The sequence below is a fragment of the Castor canadensis genome, chromosome 14 (genome assembly GCF_047511655.1).
Source record: "Castor canadensis chromosome 14, mCasCan1.hap1v2, whole genome shotgun sequence".
In the NCBI taxonomy this organism is placed as follows: domain Eukaryota; kingdom Metazoa; phylum Chordata; class Mammalia; order Rodentia; family Castoridae; genus Castor; species Castor canadensis.
In genome coordinates, this window is record NC_133399.1 from 41,368,215 (window position 1) to 41,392,565 (window position 24,351).

The window sequence follows — 24,351 nt, forward strand, 5'->3', positions numbered from 1 at the left end:
ACATATAATGGAAACTATATATTGATGAAAGGATGAATAAATAAGCAAATAACAAGTAGGTGGGAAATAGATAAATGGATGGTTGGCTGGACTTTTTGGGTGGATAAATGAGAAATGGCTGGTCAAATGGAATGAACAGATTGATGGAAGAGGGTTGAGGGGTAAATAGTTGGATAAGTGGATGATGGATAGGTGGATGGATGGATGGATGGAAGGAAGGAAGGATATGAGTGGATAAATGGAGGATGATGGTTCGCTGGATGGCTGTGCTCATTAATGAACGAATAGATGGATAAAAATATCGAGGACACACCTTGAATGGTGGTACATGCTTGTAATCCCAGCACTCAGAGGCTGAGGCAGGAGGATTGGGAGTTTAGAGGCTATCGTAGTCTACATAGGGAGACCCTGTCTCAAAACCAAAAACATAAGGTAATAAACAAAAAAATGGATAGACAAATGGATGGAGGAATTAATGGAGGAGTAAGTTAACATATGGGTGGATAACAGATGAAGAGTGGATAAGTACTTGGATAAATGGATGGATGGATGGATGGATGGATGGATGGATGGATACATTGGCAAATGAACAGATTGATATAAAAGGTAGATGAAAAAAATGAATAGATTAGGTCTGGCAGAGTAGCTCAAGTGGAAGAGCACCTACCTAACAAGCATGAGGCCCTGAGTTCAAACCCCAGTGCTGCCAAAAAAAAACCACTTCTGGATTGTGGAAAAGGTGAACAGATGAATAGATAGATGAATTCATGTATGGGTAGAAGATGGATGGCCGATGGATGGAAGGATGAACTAAAGGATAGGCTCTCTGCCAAATGCACATGATAAATTCACACATGATAACTTGTTTTATTCACACGGAGACCCCATGAGAGAGGGAATTGTTTACAGATGAGGAGCTTGAGCTTCAGAAGCAGGGAAAGTCACGCGTTCAAGGTTACACAAGTGGAAAATGGTTGAGCAGGGGTTCGCACTTAGGTCTGTCTGACTGCAAGCCCCATGCTCTTAACCCCCATCACCTTCCCTGCTGCTAAGAGCATAGAGCAGCTCCCCTCTGATGCCCCGAGCTCCACAACACCAAGATTGCCCAATGTGGACCTCCATTGTCCTCAGCTGCCAGCCAGTGATGACTTGCTCCCCACAAGTCCATAAGCACACGCGGTAGACTCTGCGAGTCTCTACACACATGTATGAGTGTGGGATGAGGCACCTGGAAGTCATGTCTGTTCTCTGTGATGTCCCCCAAGTCACAGGGGCATTGTGGTGGCAAAGACAGATCCAGGGCATTGGGAAATAGCCATCAATATATACAAAATGCCAGATGGCAAGTGCCAAGCTGGGGTCATTCCAACAACTCTCACATCACCCAATCATTGTACCTGGTAGTGCAGTCCCACCAGGTCATATGACAATGACCAAAGGGAAACTGTGGACAGGGGCAGGACATGGAGGGGAAAGTACATCAAGTCACAGACACCCAGAAGTTCATCCCCTGCCTTGGGGCAAGGCAGGCGCATGGGAAAGGAGAAAGATAAGGAACTGCGAGTGTCCCTTGGGCTGGGGTTGACGTCTTGGTTCAGTCCTCTGTCCTCGAAACACAGGTGACTCAGCAGATGGCTGGAGTATCAAAAGACCGATGGGGCTCAGCAGTTCTTGTCATCCGCTCGGATCTCTATGTATGGCATTCCTACTGGCCAAGTGTCCTGTGGCCAGTAGCGGAGTTTAAAGGTTTGGCCTGGCATCTCATAGTGGGCATCAACCAAGACCATGGTGGCCAGGCCGTAAGGAAAGGTGATGCTGATGAGCACATGCCTGTGGGAGGCAGGGAGAAAGTGGCAAAGGTGCAGGATGCCCCCAGCCCCACACGGACCTCTCCTCCTTATGTCTCATGACTCTTGGCCATCTACAGGTACCTTCTGGGTCCAGCAAGCCAAGTGCCACCTTACCTACCACCAAGTCAAGATCTGGATCTCCTCCTCTACCTCCACCCTGCCCCACCCCAGGCTCCTGCTCCAAGCTTTCAGGTCCCAGGCCCCACCCAGGACAGGTACTTACCAAATGCTGTGCAAATAAGAGAAACGAATCCATTGCCAGAAGTTGCAAAGAACACGGTCACTCACCCAGCTGGTAAGGGCAAGGGCCCATAAAACCACAGAGACCTCAATCAGGTGACGAAGGTCTTTATTACTGGTCCTGGGGAGGGAAGGTTGGAGATCAGGCCTAATTCAGACACCAGCACCCAAAGATGCTGATGAGAAATTCCTGCATCCAAAGAGATGAAGCTCAGAGGCCAGGGGAGGGAAGGAGAAAGGATATGGATGCAAGAGTGCTGGTGCTTGCTGTAATTCAGATCTGCAATGTTCCCCAAAGGTCTACGTGTTAAAAAGGCTTGCTGCTCAGCTTGGTGCTATTGGGAGGGAGTGGTACCTTTAAGAGGTGGGGCCTAGTGATACAGCTTTGTCACTAAGGGTGTGGCCTTGAAGGGGATTCTGGGACCTCTACTTTTTTTTTTTTTTTTTTGCAGTGCTGGGGTTTGAACTCAGGGTCTACACCTTGAGCCACTCTGCCAGCCCTTTTTTGTGATGAGTTTTTTTGAGATAGGCTCTCTGACCTATTTGTCCATCCTCCTGATCTCTGCCTCCTGAGTAGCTAGGATTACAGGCGTGAGCCACCAGTGCCAGCTCCTTGGTCCTTCTTCTGCTTCTTTTTCACTCCCTGGCCATAAGGTGAATGGCTTAGCTCTGTCATGTACTGGCTGCCATGATATGTCACCTAGGCCCAAAATAACAGGGTCAACTGAACGTGAACTGCAGGCTCTGAAACTGAACCAAAGCCAAAGCCAGAACTGCGGGGACAGAGGTGAAGGATTGCAAGTTCAAGGCCAGCCTGGGGAATATAGTAAGACTGTATCTCAAATATTAAAAAAAAAAAGAAAAGAAAAAACAAAACCCAAAGACCAAATAAACAAACAAAAAACTGTGAGCCAGTGCTGGTGATGTAACTCAGTGGTAGAGCAATTGCCTAGCATGGACAAGGCCCTGAATTTGATCCCCAGCAATGTAAAACAACAACAACAGCAACAACAACAACAACAAAAACTGAGCCAAAATAAACCTTCAATCTCTCTCTCTCTCTCTCTCTCACACACACACACACACACATCTTTCTATCTCTATTTGTCTATCTGTCTCTCTCTGTATCTCTGTTTCGCTCTTCCCCCCTCCCCCAACTTTCTCTCTTGACAGGGTCTTGCTTTGTTACCCAGGCTGTCCTCAAACATTGGAATCAACCAGTCCTCCTACTCAGCCTCATCTGTTTGTAAATGTATTTATCCCAGGTGTTTGTTACAGTAGCAGAAAGCTGACTGACAATGGGGCCTAATGTATGCTGACAGCTAATACTTGCAGAGCAGTTATAGGACAGCAGGTGCAGACATCAACACAGTCCTTACACAACTTCGTTGTGAGTAAACACAGGCAATGAGGCCGTGCCCCACCCCCACATGCTTACATAGTTAGGTGGCAGGGCTGGGACCTAAACCAAATTTGTCTGGTGGTGTAATCATCATTTGTGTTGATTTTTATGGTAGTTGTACAAAGTAATGGATTACATCATAACAGTGATCTTTATTTTCAGTTTGCAATCCAATGCTTGTGTGTTTGGGGCTGTGCATGTGTCCCCGTGTGTTATAAGACATGCATGTCTGTGTGTAAGAGTGACTGTGGGTCTTGGGGGGCTGTATTCTGTGAAGTTTATGGCTTGGGACAACTCAACACCAGAATCTGTTTCCTGGCAACAGGACCAACCCGGTGTCCCTGGCAAAAGAGCATATCAGGAATGACTAAGAGAGCAACTCCCTTTAGGTTCAAAGCAGTTTCTGCCTGCTCACCTTAAATAGGGCAGGCTGGACAAAATGAAGACATCCAATGGTTTCTGGTTGGCTTGGCCAATCATCTCTGATTGGCTAGATCAGTGGTTTCCAGTCTATTTGACCAACGGTTGCTACCTGGATTGGCCAATGGCTTCCAGTGGGTTTGGGCAATGTGGAGCCTTCCCCAGAAAATGAAAGGGTTGGAAGAATGAAACTTAATGAAAGGGTAGGGTGTCTGTTTCCCTAGCTGCTGTCAGAGAAACCATCTCACCTGCCCAGCTTCTTCAATTCTTGTAATCAGTCCCTCTGGCCTTCCTTTCCCAGGTGTCCTCTGCCGTCCTTGCCCCAGAACGCCAATGGTCATGGAATCCCATACTGATTAGCACAGGGCTCTAAACAGCCCTGATCGATTTTCCAACACCCAGCATTCTCTTTATAAGTAATCTTTTTTATTCAGGTCTTCTCAAGCAGCCCCATTCAAGAGCCCTTCTCAGTCCTGCTAAGACCCAGTGTGAGGCCAAGCATGATGGCTCATGCCTGTAATCTCAGCTACTCAGGAAGCAGAGATTGGAAGATTTGAGGTTTAAGACCAGCCTAGGTAAAACTTACTGAGACCCCCATCTCAACCAACAAGCGTGGTGGTACACACCTGTCATCTGGCTACAAGGAAGACATAGCTGAGGCTGGCCCTGGGCAAAAGCAAGACCCTATCTGAAAAATGCCTAAAGCAAGAAGGACTGGGGATGTGGCTCAAGTGGTAGAGTGCCTAAATAAATTTAAAAAAAAAAAGACCCAGTAAGGGTTAAAAATCAATAAATTAAATCCTGAAAAAATCGAGGGGTGAAATTATATGAAATCCAAGGGAAATATGTAATACACACTGGAAAATGAGGGTGGTTGTTGGGGCTGGGTGCATGGAGGTTTGTAGGGTAACCCTTTCCACTCATATGTACATTTTAGGGCTTTCATCTCAAGTAAGACAGATTCAAATCCCAGCCCTGCCAGTCGTGGGTGGGGGGTGTCCCCTCTAGGGGCCTGCGGTCACCTCTTGTACTCCCGTTGCACGATGTACAGGATGTGCACAGCAATGCTGTTGAGGGCGTATGCATTGACTGTAGGCCTCAGAAAGGACAGGAACGTGCTGATCACAGTGGTGGTGATGACCAGGCAGGCGAAGTGGGACCTGAGGAGGACAGTGGCTCAGTTGTGGGTGAGGAGTGGAGGGAGGTCCTGGAGGATGAAGCCAGGTCATCTTGTGGCCAAGGTGGATGAGAAAAAGGGCAGGGCTCTGGGGAAGACACCTGAGTTTCCCAGGTGAGTGCAGAGGGGTCCAGGGGAGCCCAGGTAGGCCCAGGCAGGGACTGAAAAGGATCCATGGAGGGCAGGGTAGAATGAAAAGAGGGCTTTGGGGAGCCCAGGAGGGTCAGCAAAGGTTTCAGGGCCCAGGTGAGGTCAGGCCTGAGCCCAGGTGATTTTGGAGAGGTCCACAAAGGACTGGACATGACAGGTGTCGTGGGTAGTGATGGGTGAGTCCTGGAAGGCACAGGTGGGGCAAACAGGTTTTGGGAGAGTTTCTGAGGAAACTTGGCAAGAGGGGTGGGGACTGGAATCAGGCAAGTCAAGAGAGGGCCTGAGGTGGATCAGATGGAAGATTCTAGAGAGTCCAGATAGTGAGGGGCTCAGAGGAGGGAGCCCCTGGAGTCCAGAGAGTCCCCAGGTGGCTCAGATGGGAATTGGAGAAGGTCTCAGGATTATCCATGTGGGACTAGGAAAGAGGTTAATGGAAGGCCACGTAAGTCAGGCAGGGTCTGCAGAGAGTCCTAGGATGTTAGGAGAGGGATTCTAGAGACCCCCAAAGGGAAGAGGATGCAGAGTGGGGGGGCAGGCAGGACCCACAGAGGGCTCAAGCCCCACCCTGTCTGCACAGCCAGCCCCTGCCCACCTGTTGCCCTTCAGGAAGGCAGGGAAGTAGCAGCGCGGCATCCAAATGCTGTAGCTAAAGGCCAGGAGCCACAGGATAGCCAGCTCGTCCAGCAGCTGGCCCAGAAAGCTGAGCGTCATGTGGAAATACATGGAGAACACGCCTAGGGGACAGAGACAAGGGAAGGGAGTCAAGGGAGCCTCCTGCCCCCACGCCGCCTCCCTGTGGTCACAGACCCACCTACCTATGCCCATGAAGAGGGTGGAGACGATGTACACGCCCTGGGAGCGCTTCTGGGCATAGGGATGCATCAGGAACACCATAAGGGGGCCGAAGACCAGAAAGGGAACATTGCTGATCTGGAACAGACACAGGGAGGGGCGGGTCAGATGACAGGGTGGGGCTCCCTCTCCCAAAACCCTTAGCCTTAAGCCAATCACCCACGCCTTCCAGAAAACTCATCCAGCCAACATTGTCAATCAACCACCTGTCAACCTTCCAGCTGATCTTTTTTTTTTATTGTTTGGTGCCAGAGATGAAATCCAGGGTACTGTATAGAAAAGACAAGTGCTCTATCCCTGAGCTGCACCCCCAGCCCCGCTGATCTTGTGAATTAATTGGTCACCAATAGATACATTGCTAGCCAGGTGTGGTGGTACCCGCCTGTAATCCCAGTACTCAGGAGGCTGAGACAGGAGAATCATAAGTTCCAGGCCAGCCTGGTTTGCATAGTGAGACCTGCCTCAAAAAAAAATAGATCCATTACTCCATTTATTATTCTATTGGTTCATTATTCCCTCAAGGACTGTGACAAAGACTATCTTATCTACCATCTATCCATCCATCCCTTCCCCTTTTTTTTAGAAGAAAATGCTCTGTACGTAGGGATTTCATAACTTCACATTAAGCCAAATGCAGCTTGAAAATATTCAGGAAAAAGTTGGGCTTGTGGTGCATGTCTGTAATCCCAGCTACTCAGGAGGCAAAAATCAGGAGGCTCACAGTTCAAGGCCAGGCCAGGCAAAAAGTTAGCAAGACCCCACCTCAATGAACAAGTCAGAAATGCAGGTACACACTGTAATTCCAACTACCAAGGAGGCATAGGATCATGGTCTATGTTGGCCTGGGAAAAAAGCACAAGGTCCTACCCAAAAATAAGTAGAAAGAGCTGGAGATGTGACTCAGGTGGTAGAGGCAGGGCAGTTGGCTGCTGAAAGAAAAACTGGGGCGATAGATACTTGCCATGCTTTGAATGTGGTTTACCCCTTCCAAACTCATGTTGAAATGTAATCTCCATCATGCCCTCATAAGTAAGAGGTGGGACCTTAGGAAGCAGGGCTAGGGTGCAGCTCAGTGAGGAGCACTTGCCCAGTGTGCTCAGGCCTGGGTTCATCCTCACACCTCGCATTAAAAACACGTGAGGCTCTGCGCCATCCGGCGATGAACAGGGAAGGGGTGAGCTAGAAATTGTTTGGCTAGGTCTCACGGGCTCCCCAGCTCTCACATGTGATGCCCTGTTCCACATCTGGCCTCTGCCAGGAAGGAGTCATCAGACACCACCCCTTGACCTTGGACTAGAACCGGGAGCCAAAGTAAACTGGTTTTCTTTACAGCTTACAGAAGGCACCTTGAGTGCCTTCCCACACATTCCCAGCAATGCCGGTGCTCCCTCCGCCCCGAGTCCTGGAGCACGTCAACGTCAATGCCTGGTGTGCTGATCCAACCAGTCTCCCAAACTCTAACGCCTCCATTTAAAACATATCTGTGGCTCCCACTAATACTCCAGACTCTTAAACTTGGCTTATAAACTCTCCAACTTTATAACTCAGGTGGAAGAAGCAGCCAGTTCCTCCTCAAGCCTTCCCACTTCATCCTTCCTACCCCACTTTCTCAACACTTGTCCCAGTGCTCTGGAAAGCTCTGAGAGCCGGGGCTGTGTCTGCCCTCCTCTGCATTGTCCTTCAGGACATGTAATACAGTAGGAGCTCAATAAATACTGACTGTTGACCAGAGAGCTCTTAAGAGAGGGATGGGGTACAGCACTTGTCTACCATGTGTGAGAACCAGGGTTCCAACCCTGGCACTGCAAAAGAAAAGAAAGAAAAAAAGAAATCTTAAGACAGGGTCAGGCTGATCTCCAGTACACACACAAAAATACTTGATGGAAGCAGGGGCTTTGTATATGCTAGGCAGGTGCTCTACCCGAGTTATGGCCCCAGGCTTTTTGGTCATTGAACCACACTGGACTTGACAGAGATTGTTTCTCATCTTCACACACAGCTCCCTCCCACTCCCGAGTCCAGCTTCCTAGTTTTTGTGTGGCAATGAGGAATCCAGTCTCAGAGAGGTGAAGCAACTTCTCTGAGGTTGCACAGCACTTGGGACTCTGAAGCCTGCTTTTCTCCCCTGCCTTGGAAGACCAGAGGACTAGGCAGGCGGGGGTGACTAAGAGGGGTTCCCCTGTCACCAATGCTACCTGGTGGGCTCCAGAGAAGCTGTCATATTGTCAGGGAGATGGTAGTAACAGGCCTTTTACTGCTCTGCCTGTTGTAAGCTCAGAGGCCAGCTGAAACCAGAGTTTCCTGCAATATCCCTGAGCGGGCAGAGCGAGTTCAGAGAGGCAGTGACACAGATAAAAGAGCCTCTGATAACAGCAGCGCCAGTTGGACGCCAGGGTCCCCTCCCTGGCGCCCACATTTCCCAGTGCCTCACCCCAGCCCGGCCCTGTGAAGTGGCACAGACACCAGCCTGGGATCCTAACCAAAGCTGGCACAACCGATCCCTAGCCACACGTGTGCCACACGCCCTGTTGTCCTAGTCCCAGTCCTGGAGTCCACCTCCCTCTGTTCATTCACTCATCCATCTCTTGACTATCTACTGTGTACTCTAGAACCTTCTCCATGACCCCCAAGCAGAGTCCCTGCCTTTGTGGGGTATGTCCAGTGAGGACGGCAGGGGGTGTTCTGTGCCTCAGTCTCCTCCCAGTGCTGTGCGAGGGTGAGAGGATTAAACACCACGGCTGGAGGGTTCTGTGAGTTTTCTCTCTCCAGACCCACACCCAGCACACAGTAGGTACTCAGTAAATTACTGTGGGAAATAATGTGAGCAAAGAATGGGTGTCACGGTGCCTGTGGGTGCCTGGCCCAGCCACGAGGGCTGTGAGGTCTTCATGTGTGTGTCTGCTTCTGGACTGTGGTACCCTTTGATCCACAGTACTGGGCAGAAAGTGGGAAATGTGTAGTGACACCTTGGGGTGGGAGGAAGGAAGGTGCAGAAGGTGGGGGGAGAGAGGGAGGGAAGAAGAGAGGGATGAAAAGAGAGGGGGAAGGAAGGAAGGAGATGATGGAGGGAGGGAGGGATGGGTGGAGGGAGGGAGGGCTGGATGAGAAGGGGGAATGAAGGAAGGGGGGAGAAATGAAGGAGAGAGGAGGGAAGGAGGGAGAAAGGAAGGAAGTAGGGAGAGGAAGGAAGAAGGAAGGAGGGAGGGAAGCAAAAATGAAGGGAAGGAGGGAACCTGACCTGCATCGATCCCCTCTGCCTTGGAAAAGACAACGGGGAGGTGTTTTCCACCACCCAAAATGCCACAGCTGCAGCCCAGCCCCCAGCCCCAGCTCCCCACACTCTCCACACCCCCGCATCTCCCTGCGGGCTTCATTTCTTGAGCTGGCCGTTGTCTTTACCCTCCCTAAAGACTGAGACTTCTGTGAGGATGGAGACACCTCTGTTGATGGAGATCCCTGACTGCATCCCTAACAGTGATCACATGGTGCACCCAGTAGGCGCTTAAGAAAACCTTGTTGCAAAGGTAGGGCCCACCTGTAATCCAAGCATTCAGGAGATGGAAGCAGGAGGATCATGAATTCAAGTCCAGCCTGGGGTACATAGTGAGACCCTGTCTCCAAAACGCAACAAAAAAACAAAGCAAAGGGAAAGACTTGCTGGATCCATTCAGGCGGGGAACATCTCTCTCCTAATGCCAGCTTGTTCTTTCTCCTCATTGCCAAAGCTCCTCGTCCCACCTCCCACTGTCCACACAATAAGTGGCCTGTGTCACTTATTGAGGACCATCACCTGCATCCATTCCACACCTGCCCACAAAGGTTGGCCCTTGACAGGGCTCATGGAGTCAGCACCAGCCACAGCACAAGACTCTCTTGGAGGATGAATGGTGAAAGCACACCATTCATCATTAGTCACTCACTAATTAGGTTGTCTGTCGGTGGTGTGGTGAATTGAAGCACTCTGGGACCAGGTTCTTTCGCTATCTGCAACTTTCATGCACTTGCACTCTGCAAGAAACCCTAGGCTAGAAACTAACCTCTCTGTACCCATTTGTTGAGGAGAAGCATAAGAGTATTTCAGGCCGGGCATGGTGGTGCATGCCTATAATCTCAGCATTTAGGTGGCTGAGGCAGGAGAATCATGAGTTGCAGGCCAGCCTAGGCTACATAGTGTCTCAGAACAAAGAAACAGAACAAGAATATCTACCTCATAGGACTTTTGTGAGGATTACACTAAACTCTGTGCATTAAGTAAAATTAATAAATGTCAAATACAATTAATGAACATCACATTTTCATCCCTGTGCTGTGCTTACTTGTAACAGTAATAACTTAAATTTATTCAATACTAATGATATAGCAAGAGTTATGGGGATTTACATATCTGTTTTTTTGAGTCATAAATCATGTACTATAAAATTCAGTGGTTTTTAGGCTGAGTACAGTTGTTCATCCCTGTAATCCCAGCACTCGGGAGGTAGAGGCAAGAGGATCCTGAGTTCAAGGTCAGCCTGGGCTACACAGGGAGACCCTGGCTCAAACAAACAAGGACATATTTTTTTCAGTGGTTTTCAGTACATTAACAAAGTTTCTGAAGCCATGACCACTATCTATTCTACACTCCATCACGCTGTCCCCCAAGCAGTCACCCTATTCGTTCCCAACCCCTGGCCTCCACGAGTCCGCTGCCTGTCCCTGGGTCCCCTGTGCTGGACGTTTCCTGTCAGTGGAGTCACGCTGTGTGCTTGTGAGTCTGCTTCTCTCACTGAGCACGGCGTTCTCAAGGTCCTCCACGCTGTGGTGTGGCGTGGGTCAGAGACTTGCCCTGTTCATCGCTGCCTGATACGCCAGTGTGGATGGCCACGCTGTGTGTCCATTCAACCATCCGTGGACACAGGGTTTGTTCAGCAGCTGTTTTACCCTCTGCGCAGTCCAGTGCATTCACAACCTGTGGCTGCCTCTTTTTGCACAGGGGCTCCGTGGTTCTTTGCTGGGAGGCCGAGGCAGGAAGGTGATTTGCGCCCAGAAGCTCAAGGCCAGCCTGGGTGACATAGCAAGACCCATCTCTAAACAAATCCATAGCTAGGCCAGCGGTCACACCTGTAATCCCAGCTACGTGGGAGGCTGAGATCTGAAGGATCAAGGTTTGAGGCCAACCTAGGCAAATAGTTCTCAAAACAACCATCTCCAACATGGAGGTATGGCTCAAGCAGTAGTGTCTGCTTTGCAAATGCCAAGCCCTGAGTTCAAACCCCAGTCCCACCAAAAAATAAAAAAATAAAAAAATAACCTTCATTCTTTCATTAATTAATGACTTTGGTGAATTGTCTGCTCCCCGTCCCCTCAGCCCCCACAAGGTGGGGGGGGGAGTGTCCGTTGTATCCCCTCTGTGCCCCCAGAGCTCAGAAAACCATTCCTGGCCCATGCCAGGTACTGTTCTTGACAGATAAAGAACAAAACAAAGCTGGGCCCCAGTGGCTCACTCCTGTAATCCCAGCTACTTAGGAGGCAGAGATCAGGAGGATCACAGTTTGAGGCCAACCCAGGTAAACAGTTCACAAAACTCTACCTTAAAAATACCCTTCCAAAAAAGGTGGAATAATTCAAGGTGCAGGCCCTGAGTTCAAGCCCCAGTACTGCAAATAAGAAGAAGAAGAAGAAAGAAGAAGAAGAGGAAGAAGAGGAAGAAGAGGAAGAAGAGGAAGAGGAGGAAGAGGAGGAAGAGGAGGAAGAGGAGGAGGAGGAGAAGAAGAAGAAGAAGAAGAAGAAGAAGAAGAAGAAGAAGAAGAAGAAGAAGAAGAAGAAGAAGAAGAAGAAGAAGAAGAAGAACAAAATGAAGAAATCCTTGACTTCAACCCTACTCCAACTCCAGGAGGCTAGGGGGGTGGGGATCTCAGTGTTGCCAAAGGAGAAAAGGGCTGGTGGGTGGCTCAGTGGTAGAGCGCCTGCCTAGTAAGCATGAGGCCCTGAGTTCAAGACCCAGTACCACCAAAAAAGGTTGTATTTAAGGTACATCCTAAGCATATATGGAAATGTCCTGATGAAATGCCCCTTGTGCGACTAATACACTATTTGTGTTCAAATAGAAAGGAGAAAGAGGGTGAGAGGGAAGTTGAGGCTGGAGTAGCTATCCAATGTGTGGCCTCTTCTCTTCCTGAACAAAACATACCGAGCCACCACTGCTCCGCTGGGCCAGGGAGGAACACCGGTGATCACAAGAGCGGGCCGTGACTGGATCTCATGTCCACAAATGGTCTAGCATGGGCCTGCCTGTTGCATGCAGCCAGGGGCTCAGAGAGGGCTGGCTTTCTCTTGAGTCACACAGCATTCAAGGAAGCATCAGGGCTGGAAGGAGCCCAGAAGGCCAGCAGTGGGCGAGCTCAAGAGAGGGTCCTGTACCCACCCTACCCTTCAGCTCTCCCTGCTCTCGGCTCCCCTCTTCAGTTCCCTAATGCCCCCCTACCCCGCAACTCATTCCCACCTCTGAGCCTCCCCCTCATCAGTTCCCAAGCTGGCCATGCCATCCCTGTGTCTGTAACTGAGATTTCATTTTTCTGGCCGTACTGGGATTTGAACTCAGCACTTTGCACTTGCTAGGCAGGCACTCTACTGCTTGAGCCCTTGTAACTCAGTATCAAGAGAGAGAGAGAGAGAGAGAGAGAGAGAGAGAGAGAGAGAGGGAGGGAGAGAGAGGGAGAGAGATGCAGAGCCTGTGAAACATTGGTAGCGCCCAATGCAGAATATTCAGTATCCCAGCACCCTCTAGGAGATGAGGAGCCTTGAAACTTCCACCTTTACCACTCGAAACTCTCTTTAATGGTCAGCAACCCAGAAAGAGGCCACCAGAGCAACAGGAACAGGGGCTAAGTAGAAAGGCCCATCATGTCCCCCTCTGACCTCCTCAAGCCCCCGTCAAGTTCTTCCACACTCTTTGCCTCTGTTCCTGTTGCATGGCCCTTCCTGGTTCTACCAGCCCACTCCATAAATGCCCAGCTGATCGCATGCCATGACTCTCCCCTGCTCACATGTCTATGGCTCCCCAGTGCCTTCGGGATAAACACACTTCCTGAGTCTGTCATTTCTGATTTGACCCGGGGAAGGCTCTCCAGTCTCTTCAGATCTTCTTCCACATGCAGTCCGAGCTCTTGACTTCAAGCCACCAGCGATTTCCCAACAGACTGTTTCCGTACCTCAGGGCCTTTGCATATGCGATTCTCTTTGCCCCAATATCCCGAGAGATTTGGGATCCACACATGGCTGACTTCTCCTCCTTATTCAGCAGAGGCTTCACCATCCAGTCCCCATGGTTCCCACTGGCAGCTCCTACTTGCTTTTCCCTCTGCCTCAAGCTACCCAGGAAGAAGTAAGCTTCTAGGCCTGGATCCCTCACAGCCTGGGAGCCCAGGGTCACCTGGCGCACGTAGCCTTTTTGTTGAATGAATGAATCCGTCAATGAACAAAGCAGACATTTCAAACACTGTAACCCAGCAGGCAAAATTTGTCGGCTTTATTTCTGCCCACATTCTACTCAGAAACAAAACTCTCCTTCCCCATTTCCTCCAGCTTCTCCTTTCCTTCCAGGACTTCATACTTCCTTTCCCCCTTGTTTGCACTCCTTTCTGGGATTTCTACTCCACCTGGTGAACTCCTATTTATCTTTCAAAACCCAACTCTTTTTTTTTTTTCATTTTTCTTTTATTATTCATATGTGCATACAAGGCTTGGTTCATTTCTCCCCCCTGCCCCCACCCCCTCCCGCTCCCCCCCCAATACCCAGCAGAAACTATTTTGCCCTTATCTCTAATTTTTTTGTAGAGAGAGTATAAGCAATAATAGGAAGGAACAAGGGGTCAAAACCCAACTCTTAAGTGCCCTTCTCCATGAAGACTCCTACCCTTGAACTGAATCCTTGTGTGCTTTCTTCTTCAACCTTCACCATGAGTGGCTGGCCTCAGCCACCCCATTCCAACTCAGCTCCTTGCAAACCAAGCAATGAGAACCCAGACACAAAAGATTATCTTCTGTGTAGTCTTTCCATATGTGAGTCATGACTCATATAAGCAGGTAATGATGAAATCAATGTGAAAACATTTAAATTTTTTGTTACAGATTTTGTCTTTCATTTACATCCCAACATCAAAGCCATGCTCTTTCTTTTCCTTTCCTCTTTCTCTCTTTCTTTCTTTCTTCCTTCTTTCTTTCTTTCTCCTTCCTTCCTTCCTTCCTTCCTTCCTTCCTTCCTTCCTTCCTTCCTTCCTTCCTTTTTCTTTTTCTAATGAGACAAGGTCTCACTATGCAGGTAGTCCAGGCTGGCCTTGAGCTCATGAACCTCCTGCACTGCTTCCCAAGTGCTGGGGTTACAGGCATTTACCACCATGCCCAGCTCAAAGCTTACATTAAATTTGGAAAAAAATCAATTGAATATTATTTTGTGACATATGCACGTGAGAGGAAATCCACATTTCAGTTTATACAAATAAAATTTTATGGGTACAAAGCCACAACACTCACTGGCATTTCACCTGAGGCTACTTCTGAGCAGTTTCAACACACACCAACCACATGTCCCATAAAGCCAAAAACATTTACTTGTTGGTTCTGTCTAGAAAAAGTCTGTCACTCCACCCTGGCTGCTCCCTTTGCTTTGGGGGTGGGGTGCACTGGGCTTCACACTTGCTAGGCAGGTGTGCTGCCTCTTGAGCCACACTCCAGCCCTTTTTGCTTTTGCTGTTGTTTGGATAGGGTCTTGAGCTTTTGCCTTCAGCGGGCCCCAGACTGTGATGCTCCCACCTGTGCTTCCCATGGAGCTGGGATTACAGGCATGCCCCTCTGGGGCCAGCCTCCCCACCCATGGACTACAGGATTATTATTCGGCAGCACTGTGGGGGTCGAGATCTTGGAGAAACTCATCCTGCTCTTACTCTAATTCTAGTCCTTGTCCCTGACATGTTTGGGCAAAGCCTTTTTGAGAGTAAAGATCCAAGAGGGTCAGATGTGGTCGCACACACCTGTATCCCCAGCAGTCAGGAGGCTGAGGCAGGAGAATGGAGAGTTCAAAGCCAACCTGGGCTTCATATCAAGACCCTGGCTCAAAACACCAAACATCTCCCATTGGATTCATGCCAGCAAGAGGAGGATGCTGCCTTGCAAAGCGTTGGGTAAACGTCAGGAAGCTCAGATCTTGGGCTACGATGATGTCAAGTCTCTTTGCTAATCCATGGTGACTTGAAAATCTTTTGACCCACAGCCTTTGTGAGGCTACCGAGGCCCAATCCACCTCTAGAGCCAGGCCAGGACATTGCTCAGGACTGGGGGAGGATCTCCCTGAGAGCGTGCAGCCAGCCCCACCCTGGCCACACCTGAGTCAGCCCCTTCTCGGGCCTTTTGTGGGGCCCCCACGGAGGTGGGCTGAGTAGAGAACGTTCTGGACCACAGGGGCTTCTGAGGAATGTGGAGAAGCCTCTTTTCAACCTCTGATGACTGCACACTCCTCCCCTTCCCATTATACAGGTGGGACGACTGAGGACCCAAAAGGTTGTCTCTGCCTAAGGAGGAGACAGCCCCAGGAGACTCAAGGGCCTCCGAGCCCCCTGACTCCAGCTCTGGGAAGCCAATGGAGTCGCAGCAACCCCAGGCATCCTGACATGGAGCTTAGCTCTTCCCCAGCCAAAAAAGAAAAAGTCTCTTGGATTTATCAAGTTCAAATCTTGCCTGTACCTGGCAGGGTGACCCTGGGCATATCTTTTAGCCTCCCTGAGTACCTGCTGCTTCCTCAGGTGGAAAGTTGGCTGAACTCTGTATTAACCCTACTCCCCAAATGCTATGGTGAAGATTAGATGAGATCATTCAGTTACATGTTAGCATAATGAGCCAGGTGCTAGTGGCTCGCACCTGTAATCCCAGCTACTTGGGAGGCTGAGATCAAGAGGACTGAGATTCAAGGCTGAGATTCTGAAGACCCCCATCTCCAAATAACTAGAGCAAAGTGGACTGGAGGTGTGGTTCAAGCAGTGGAGCAACTGCTTGGCAAGTATGAAGCCCTGAGTTCAAACACCAGTCACACCAAAAAACCAAGAAAGTTAGTACAATGCCTGGCACATGGTAACTGCTCCATCTGGCTGGTATTTGGCACAGTAGCACGCGCCTGTCATCTCAGCTACTGGGGAGGCCGAGATCTGGAGGACTGCAGTTCGAGGCCAGCCTAGGGCAAAAAGTTACTGAGACCTCATGTCAACAAGTAGCTTGGTGTCGTAGTTCACACCTTTAATCCCAGCTAGACGGGAAGCTATAGGTAGGAGGATCTAAATCCAGGCTGGTGCATGCAAAAAATGTGAAACCCTATGTGAAAAAAATACCTAAAGCTAAGAGGGCTGGCTGAGTGGTTCTAGTGGTAGAGCACCTGTCTAGCAAGGTTGAGGCCCTGAGTTCAAACCCCAGTGTTGCCAAAAAAAAAAAAAAAAAAAGATCCCCACTTAGCCTGACCTCCTTCAGCACTGTGTCCAGTGCCAAGGACAACAGAATTGCATAGATCTTCCTATGCCTTTCAGCCTTTGGTTCAACGCCATTGTCACTGATGCACCTGTGACTTTTGAGCACTTCCAATGCAGCAGGAGCAGGGGTGAGCAGTGCCAACCATCTTGCTATGCCCAAACCTGAAGGGTTTCTTGGGAGGGGTGAAATATCCAGTGCTAAAAATAGGTTAGGCCCAGGAATAGAGTTGGTTGCCCTGAGCTAGGTGTGCAGCTGAGAACAAGGCAGACACAACCTCCACAAAGCCTTCTGGCATCCACGGTCCCTGGCTAGAGGCCTCCTCTGAGCCCCCTCAGAGCTGCCTGTGCACTCCCCATTACATCACCATCACCAGGTGTGTTTCCAAAATCTACCACAGAGCTTGGAGACAAATAAAGACAAATACATGAATGCAAGCTGACACTCCTGTCCGACCAATGAGAAAACCAAGCCACATAGGTAAACTGCTCAAGCAAGATTTCCCAAGGGAGGATGGGAAGGAACCGGGATTTGAACCCAAGTCTCATGAGATTCCTCCATCCCATACCACCTGCTGTGCCCTCACCGTGTTGTAGAACTCGGCTACCAGCTCCGAGTACTGGAAGTTGCTCTCACACCAGTCCACCTCAGAGCTCTGGTAGGCCAGGATGCTGGGCATCTTCTCCAGAGTCCAACACCTGCTCGCGGTGGAGGCCAAGACAGGTTGTAGAGCAAGTGAGCCCAGGAGGGCCGGGCCAGGCCCAGCGAGGCGGGGAGAGAACAGCTGGGGCCTGAGGCAGGCAGGCTGAGAGGAAAAACCTGCCTGGCCACTCCCCAATGCGACAGGCAGCCTGGCAGATGCTGCCCCGTGGTGGCCTTGGGCACCAGCAGTGGAGGTGGCAGCGTTTAAGTGGAACAGGGGTGAGCAGGAAAGAGGCAGTCTATCTGTCCACTCTGGCTTGGAGGAGATGGGGAGAGGGTGACTGTTTTTATACTAAAAATATGGAGTCCATTCAGATGACTTCCACAACTCTTCCCATTTTACAGATGAGAAAATAGAAGCAGGCAGAGCCAAGCTAATTGATGGGGACAACCAGGCTGGCTCTGGATTCAAGGCTTCCTTACTTTTCCTGGTGTTTGGAAACAGGGTCTTGCTATGCAGCCCAAGCCGACCTCAGCTGAGATTGCAGGTGTGTTACGCCACGCCCGGCCCAGATGCAGGCTCTAAATCATTAGGTGTTCCTTTCTGCCTCGTCACATTCACAGCTCTGGGCATGGCTTCCCATGTCAGAGACAGCCACCAGACACCACATCACTGGGCTCTGCTCAGCCCCTGTGGCGCCCTTGGCTATGCAACACCATCCATCGTTTGTCTCTTGAGAAATGTCCTTTGAGGACCTCGGTGCTCCTGTCTGGGCAATGGATGGTTGGGCTGGATTGAAACCACAGCTCTCAGTTGGTCAAGATTTCATATCTTTGGGGCATCCCGTCTTCTACCAGGGGCCACCTGTGAAGGAAGGAGACCGTGGACTTTCAGATCTGGGGTCCCCAGTCCTGGCTTTCCTGAGGAAAGCCCTGAGTCAGACAGGCTTGGGTTGAAATTCTGAACTCCTCAATTTCCTAAACTGTGTGACCGTGGGCAAGTGAATTCATCGTTCTGATCCTCAGTTTGCTCGCCCTAATACAAAGAGGATGTTTGTACTACAGATTTGTGTTACATGCAGTGATACAGCAGGTCAAGGGTTTAGCCTGAGCTGGGTGCTGGTACCTCACTCCTTTAATTCTAGCTACTAGCTACTTGGAAAACTGAGGTTGGGAGGATCATGGTTTGAGGCCAATCTGGGCAAATAGTAACCAGAGCAAAAATGGACTGGAGGAACGGCTCAAGCAGTACAGCGCCTGCTTTGCAAGTGTGAAGGCAGAGTTCAAACCCCAGTCTCACCAAAAAAAAAAAAAAAAAAAAAAAAAAGAGTTTAGCCCAAATCAGAGCAATGGTGGGTTTTCTCACTGTGGCTCACTTTGGGGATTGAACCCACGACTGTGAATTTGAGTCCAGCTGTCTATCACTGATCTATATCCTCAGCCCTGTGTTCCATCATTTAACTTGCTTAAGACCCTAACACACGGGAACTGTTTTATCTCCAGGTTACTAAGAGAACACCAGAAATTTCTAGTTTAGCAGTTTACTCTAGGCCAGACAACTGGAGAATGCTAGACAGAGGCAGGCTTCTGCACCCCTCAGAGCCCGGTTCCCCCACTTGTAAAACTAGTATCTCCTTCCTAGGGTGCCTGTGAAGATTTAATGAGCAGTTAACATGCTTCTCTGGGAAGATAAATTTGGTGACACATGGACTACATTTAAAATCGTGGCAGTAATATCCCTTTTGAATTTTTTTTGGTAGGGGGAGTTTGAATTCAGGGTCTCACACTTGCTAGGCAGGAGCTCTACCACTTGAGCCACTCTACCAGTCCTTTTTTGTGATGGGTTTTTTTTGAGATAGAATCTCACAGACTATTTACCTGGACTGGCTTTGAACAATGATCTCTGCCTCCCGAGTGGCTGGGATTACAGGCGTGAGTTATCGTAAAATTAGTGGGGCTCATTCAGAGCTAGTATGATGTATGCCTTTTTTTTTTTTTTTTTTTTTGGTGGCATTGGGCCTTGTGCTTTCTAGGCAGATACTCTGCCACTTGAGCCACAGTTCAGCCCATTTTTGTCATTAGTTATTTATTAGGTGGGGTCTCACACTCTTTGCCTGGGGCTGACCTGGACCTCAGATCTCCCCTAGTCTTGGTATCTGGAATTATAAGCTTGATTTACGCTTTTGTTTGTTTTGTTTTGTGGTACTGAGATTTGAACTCATGGCCTACACCTTGAGCCACTCCACTAGCACTTTTGTGTGAAGGGTTTTTTTGAGATAGGGTCTTGTGAACTATTATTTGCCTGGGGCTGGATTTGAAGCATGATCCTCCTGATCTCTGCCTCATGAGTAGCCAGGATTATAGGTGTGAGCGCCAGGTTTTGATTTATGCTATTAATAATCTCTCTCTCCCTCCCTCTCACTTACAACAAAAAGCCTTCAGCAGGCAACAGTAGCAATAGTATCCAACTAGAATATAGTAACATTATTTCTTAACATTGTATTTATTTTTAAGCACCCTTGTCTTCCAGCAGCTTGTATCTACTTTCCATTCACAGTAGGGTCACTGATGTTTCCTTTTAAAAATCAATGTGTTTCAGTTTTATAATTGTTGTGCTAGTTACACAAACCTGTGCATGGGACAAGATCGCATACATCCGAGTAGAAATACAGGTTAATACTGTTGAAATTTTAATGTGGTCTGTAGATAACATCAATAACACGTTTCTGGTTTTGAAATTGTATAGTTATGTAAGAAGTCACCATTGAAGCCAGGTGAGGTGGCTGACACCTATGTTCAGAGCTACTTGGGAAGTGATCAGGAGAATGGAGCTTTGAGGCCAGCCCAGGAAAAAAATTAGCAAGACCCCCATCTTACCAGGTACTGGGGGGTTCATACCTGTAATCCTATCTACTCAGGATGCAGAGATCAGGAGGATTATGGTTTAAAGCCAGTCCAGACAAAGTTTGAGAGACCCTAGCTTGAAAAGCCCATAAAAAAAAATGGGAGGGGGGGGAGGCTGGTGGAGTGGCTTAAGGTGTAGACCTTGAGTTCAAACTCCAGTACCACAAAAAAAAAAAAGAAAAGAAAAGAAAAGAAAAAAAAGAAAGATTCGGATTCACTCTCCAACACAGATGAACGTTGAGGACGTCCTGCTAGGATGCCCTAGTTCTGTTTTTTGGAAGTTTGAATAACGCCAACAAAAATGATAGTAGATACAAGTAGTCCCGTGCACAGGGCCAAACCTTGTGCCCAGATATGTGAGTGTGGCATGTGAGAAGGTCTGACCACCTCCAGCAGTTCCTTGTCCAGAGTAGGACCGAGACTGCAAGAGACAATGCTTATGCCACGCCAGACATGGTGGCGTGTGCTTGTTATCCCAGCTAAATCTGGAGGCTGAGGCAAGAGGATGGCTTGAGCCCAGGTTCAAGGCCAGCCTGGGTGACACAGTGAGATCCTGTCTCCAAAATCAACAACAAAAAAAGATACTTAAAATCTCCCAGTGCCAGACTTGGTGGCTCACGCCTGTAACCCTAGCTACTTAGGAGGCAGAGAGTAGGAGAACTGAGGTTCGAAGCCAGCCTGGAGAAATAATTTGAGAGACCCTATCTCAAAACAACCCATCACAAAAAAAGGTTGGCAGAGTGGCTCAAGTGGCAGAGTGCCTGCCTAGCAAGCTCGAGGCCCTGAGTTTAAGTCCCAGTATCAAAAACAAACAAACAAAAAAAATCCCCTGTGAGTCTGGCAGGTGTGACCTGAACACACTTCAGACCTCAGTGTGGGGCCATGTTGGGAAGGTGGAGAGGGACAATTTACCTCCAACTTTGAAGAAGTCCACCCCACAACCTTTTAATGCACATTAATCCCACAATTTTATTTGGAGGACAGTAGCCAGATAAAAGGAGGACGCCCAGTTCAATTTGATTTTCAGATAAGTGATGAATACCTTTTCAGCATAAATGTGTTCCAAATATTGCACAAGATCAGCTTGTGCAAAGAACCCTTCCTCATGGATCTGAAACGCACATTGCGATGGGCTGTCTGTGTGGTTATTTGGTAAATCGGGAAATTGATTTGGAAGTCCACTCGTCCCCTTCTGTAACGACACGGAGGGTCACAGGGCACATAGTCAAGCAACAGGGAACAGAAAATATTCAGACAAAATCTATCTATACTGAACATGTATGGATTTTGTTCTTGTCACTAGTTCCCAAGTGATTCAGTGTAACTATGAACTCAGCACTTGTGTTGCCTTGGGGATTGTAAATGGTGCTGGGTGTTTGTGATGCTGGGGTTTGAACTCAGGGCCTTGCTTGCTGGCAGGTGTCCTACTACTTGATTCATGTCCTCAGTCCTTTTTGCTTTTGTTTATTTGCTTGATAGGATCTTGTGCTTTTGAGCTGGCCTCAAACCTCAGTCCTCCTACCTATGTCTGCTGCACTGCAGATTTTGCTATGTGTATCTAACTGGTCCTGGAATCAATCTGCCATGGATACCAAGGGAAATCTGTATCTCTCGTTTTTTTTCTTTTCGTTTTTTTTCCTTCAGGGCTGGAACCCAGGCCCTTTGGGGAACCCAGGGTCTAGAATGAGCTAAGTAAGTTACTTCTCCCCACTAGCTTGCACCTCCAGTCTGAGAGTCTGAGCATCTCTCTCTTTCTCTTTTTTTTTTTTTTTTTTTTTTGCAGTGCTGCAGTTTGAATTAAGGGCTGTCACCTTGAACCACTCCACCATCCCTTTTTTTGTGAAGGGTTTTTTCTAGATAGGGTCTTGCAAACTATTTGCCCAGGCTGGCTTCAAACTTTAATCCTCCTGATCTCTGCCTCCTGAGTAGCTGGGATTACAGGTGTGAGCCACTGGTACCTGGCTTCTCTCTCTCTCTCTCTCTCTCTCTGGTACTGGGGTTTGAACTTAGGACCTCACATTTGCTAGGTAGGTGCTCTACTGCTTGAGCTACTCCACCAATCCTGTTTTGTGTTGGGTATTTTAAAGATAGGTTTTGAGATCTGTTTGCCTCAAACTGCAATTCTACTGATTTCTGCCTCCTAAGTAGCTAGGATTACAGGCGTGAGCCACTGGCGCCCAGCTGACTATATCTTTTTAACTGAGCCCCTGCCGCATTCTTCCCTTTCCACAAAAAGTTTTCTTTCAATGTCATTATGTCCTTCCTTATTTCCTCCTCTTGCAAAATCCCACAACTCCACAAGGTTATCCTGCAGTCAACCTGTTGTCACAGTCTGTCTGTCATCATTGGCAGGGAAGAAATGGGGCTCTTTGCCCTCACTTGGACCACTATTTGGGGTTTCTATCAGATGTTAGATTCAAAGGTTCTGGGCATGTCTAGCCAGTTCTGTGGTGTGAGCAATTGTAGCTGAGCTCACTGTGTCCCTGCTTTCTTCCCAAAGGCTGAGCCCTGGGAAAGGAAGAAGACAAGATATAGAAGAAACAAAAGAAAAAAGAACAAAAGAGAGAGAGAAAGAAAAAATATAGAGAAAGCTTTTAAGCTGGGAGTGGTGGTACACACCTGTAATCCCAGCATTTGGGAGGTGGAAGCAGGAGGATTGTGAGTTCCAGGCCAGTCTGGGCAACATAGTGAGACCTGTTTCAAAAAAACCAAAAGAGCTGGTGGAGTGGCTCAAGTGGTAGAGCACCTGCCTAGCAATCATGAGACCCTGGGTTCAAACTCCAGTACCGCCAAAATGAAATAAAATAAAATAAATTAATTTTTAAAATGAAAATAAGAGGGAAATTACTGTTATGGTTTGAATTGTATTCCCCCCAAAATCACTTGGAAATAGGGTCTTTCCAGAGATAATCAAATTTAAAGGAGGATATTAGGGTGGGCTGTAGTCTAATGTGACTGATGGCCTTATAAAAAGGGGACATATGAGTCAGCACAGCAGCTTATGTCTGTGGCAGTGGAGATTGGGAGGACTGAAGTTCAGAAAAGCCTAGGCAAACAGCTGGCAAGACCGCATCTCCATCGATAAAAACTGGGTGTGGCATGCATGTGCCATTGCAGCTGGGCAGAGTTGTAAATAGGATCACAGCCCAGTCTGGCCTGTCTCAAAAAATAACTAAAGCAAAGGGGGCTGAGGGTGTGGCCCAAGCAGGTGTCTACCTGCACCTGCCTAGTAAGCAAGAGGCCCTGAATTCAAACCCCAGCATCACAAACACCCAGCACCATTTACAATCCCCAAGGCAACACAAGTGCTGAGTTCATAGTTGTTACACTGAATCGCTTGGGAACTAGTGACAAGAACAAAATCCATACATGTTCAGTATAGATAGATTTTGTCTGAATATTTTCTGTTCCCTGTTGCTTGACTATGTGCCCTGTGACCCTCCGTGTCGTTACAGAAGGGGACGAGTGGACTTCCAAATCAATTTCCCGATTTACCAAATAACCACACAGACAGCCCATCGCAATGTGCGTTTCAGATCCATGAGGAAGGGTTCTTTGCACAAGCTGATCTTGTGCAATATTTGGAACACATTTATGCTGAAAAGGTATTCATCACTTATCTGAAAATCAAATTGAACTGGGCGTCCTCCTTTTATCTGGCTACTGTCCTCCAAATAAAATTGTGGGATTAATGTGCATTAAAAGGTTGTGGGGTGGACTTCTTCAAAGTTGGAGGTAAATTGTCCCTCTCCACCTTCCCAACATGGCCCCACACTGAGGTCTGAAGTGTGTTCAGGTCACACCTGCCAGACTCACAGGGGATTTTTTTTGTTTGTTTGTTTTTGATACTGGGACTTAAACTCAGGGCCTCGAGCTTGCTAGGCAGGCACTCTGCCACTTGAGCCACTCTGCCAACCTTTTTTTGTGATGGGTTGTTTTGAGATAGGGTCTCTCAAATTATTTCTCCAGGCTGGCTTCGAACCTCAGTTCTCCTACTCTCTGCCTCCTAAGTAGCTAGGGTTACAGGCGTGAGCCACCAAGTCTGGCACTGGGAGATTTTAAGTATCTTTTTTTGTTGTTGATTTTGGAGACAGGATCTCACTGTGTCACCCAGGCTGGCCTTGAACCTGGGCTCAAGCCATCCTCTTGCCTCAGCCTCCAGATTTAGCTGGGATAACAAGCACACGCCACCATGTCTGGCGTGGCATAAGCATTGTCTCTTGCAG

At 48.6% G+C, this 24,351-nt stretch overlaps 1 protein-coding gene and 1 non-coding gene across 2 annotated transcripts; one reads left to right on the plus strand and one right to left on the minus strand.

Annotated features, from left to right (window-relative positions):
• Window positions 1-843: 843 nt before the first annotated feature.
• On the minus strand, window positions 844-17,348 carry Acer1 (alkaline ceramidase 1). Its single transcript, XM_020166538.2, has 6 exons — window positions 17,166-17,348; window positions 6,055-6,169; window positions 5,832-5,973; window positions 4,935-5,072; window positions 2,074-2,211; window positions 844-1,830 (listed from the first exon to the last, which is right to left on the minus strand). The coding sequence occupies exons 1-6, from the start codon at window positions 17,256-17,258 to the stop codon at window positions 1,662-1,664; spliced, it is 795 nt and encodes a 264-aa protein (XP_020022127.2). The 5' UTR covers window positions 17,259-17,348; the 3' UTR covers window positions 844-1,661.
• On the plus strand, window positions 12,011-12,083 carry Trnat-agu (transfer RNA threonine (anticodon AGU)). Its single transcript has one exon. It is a non-coding gene; the product is annotated as a tRNA-Thr (tRNA).
• Window positions 17,349-24,351: the final 7,003 nt, after the last annotated feature.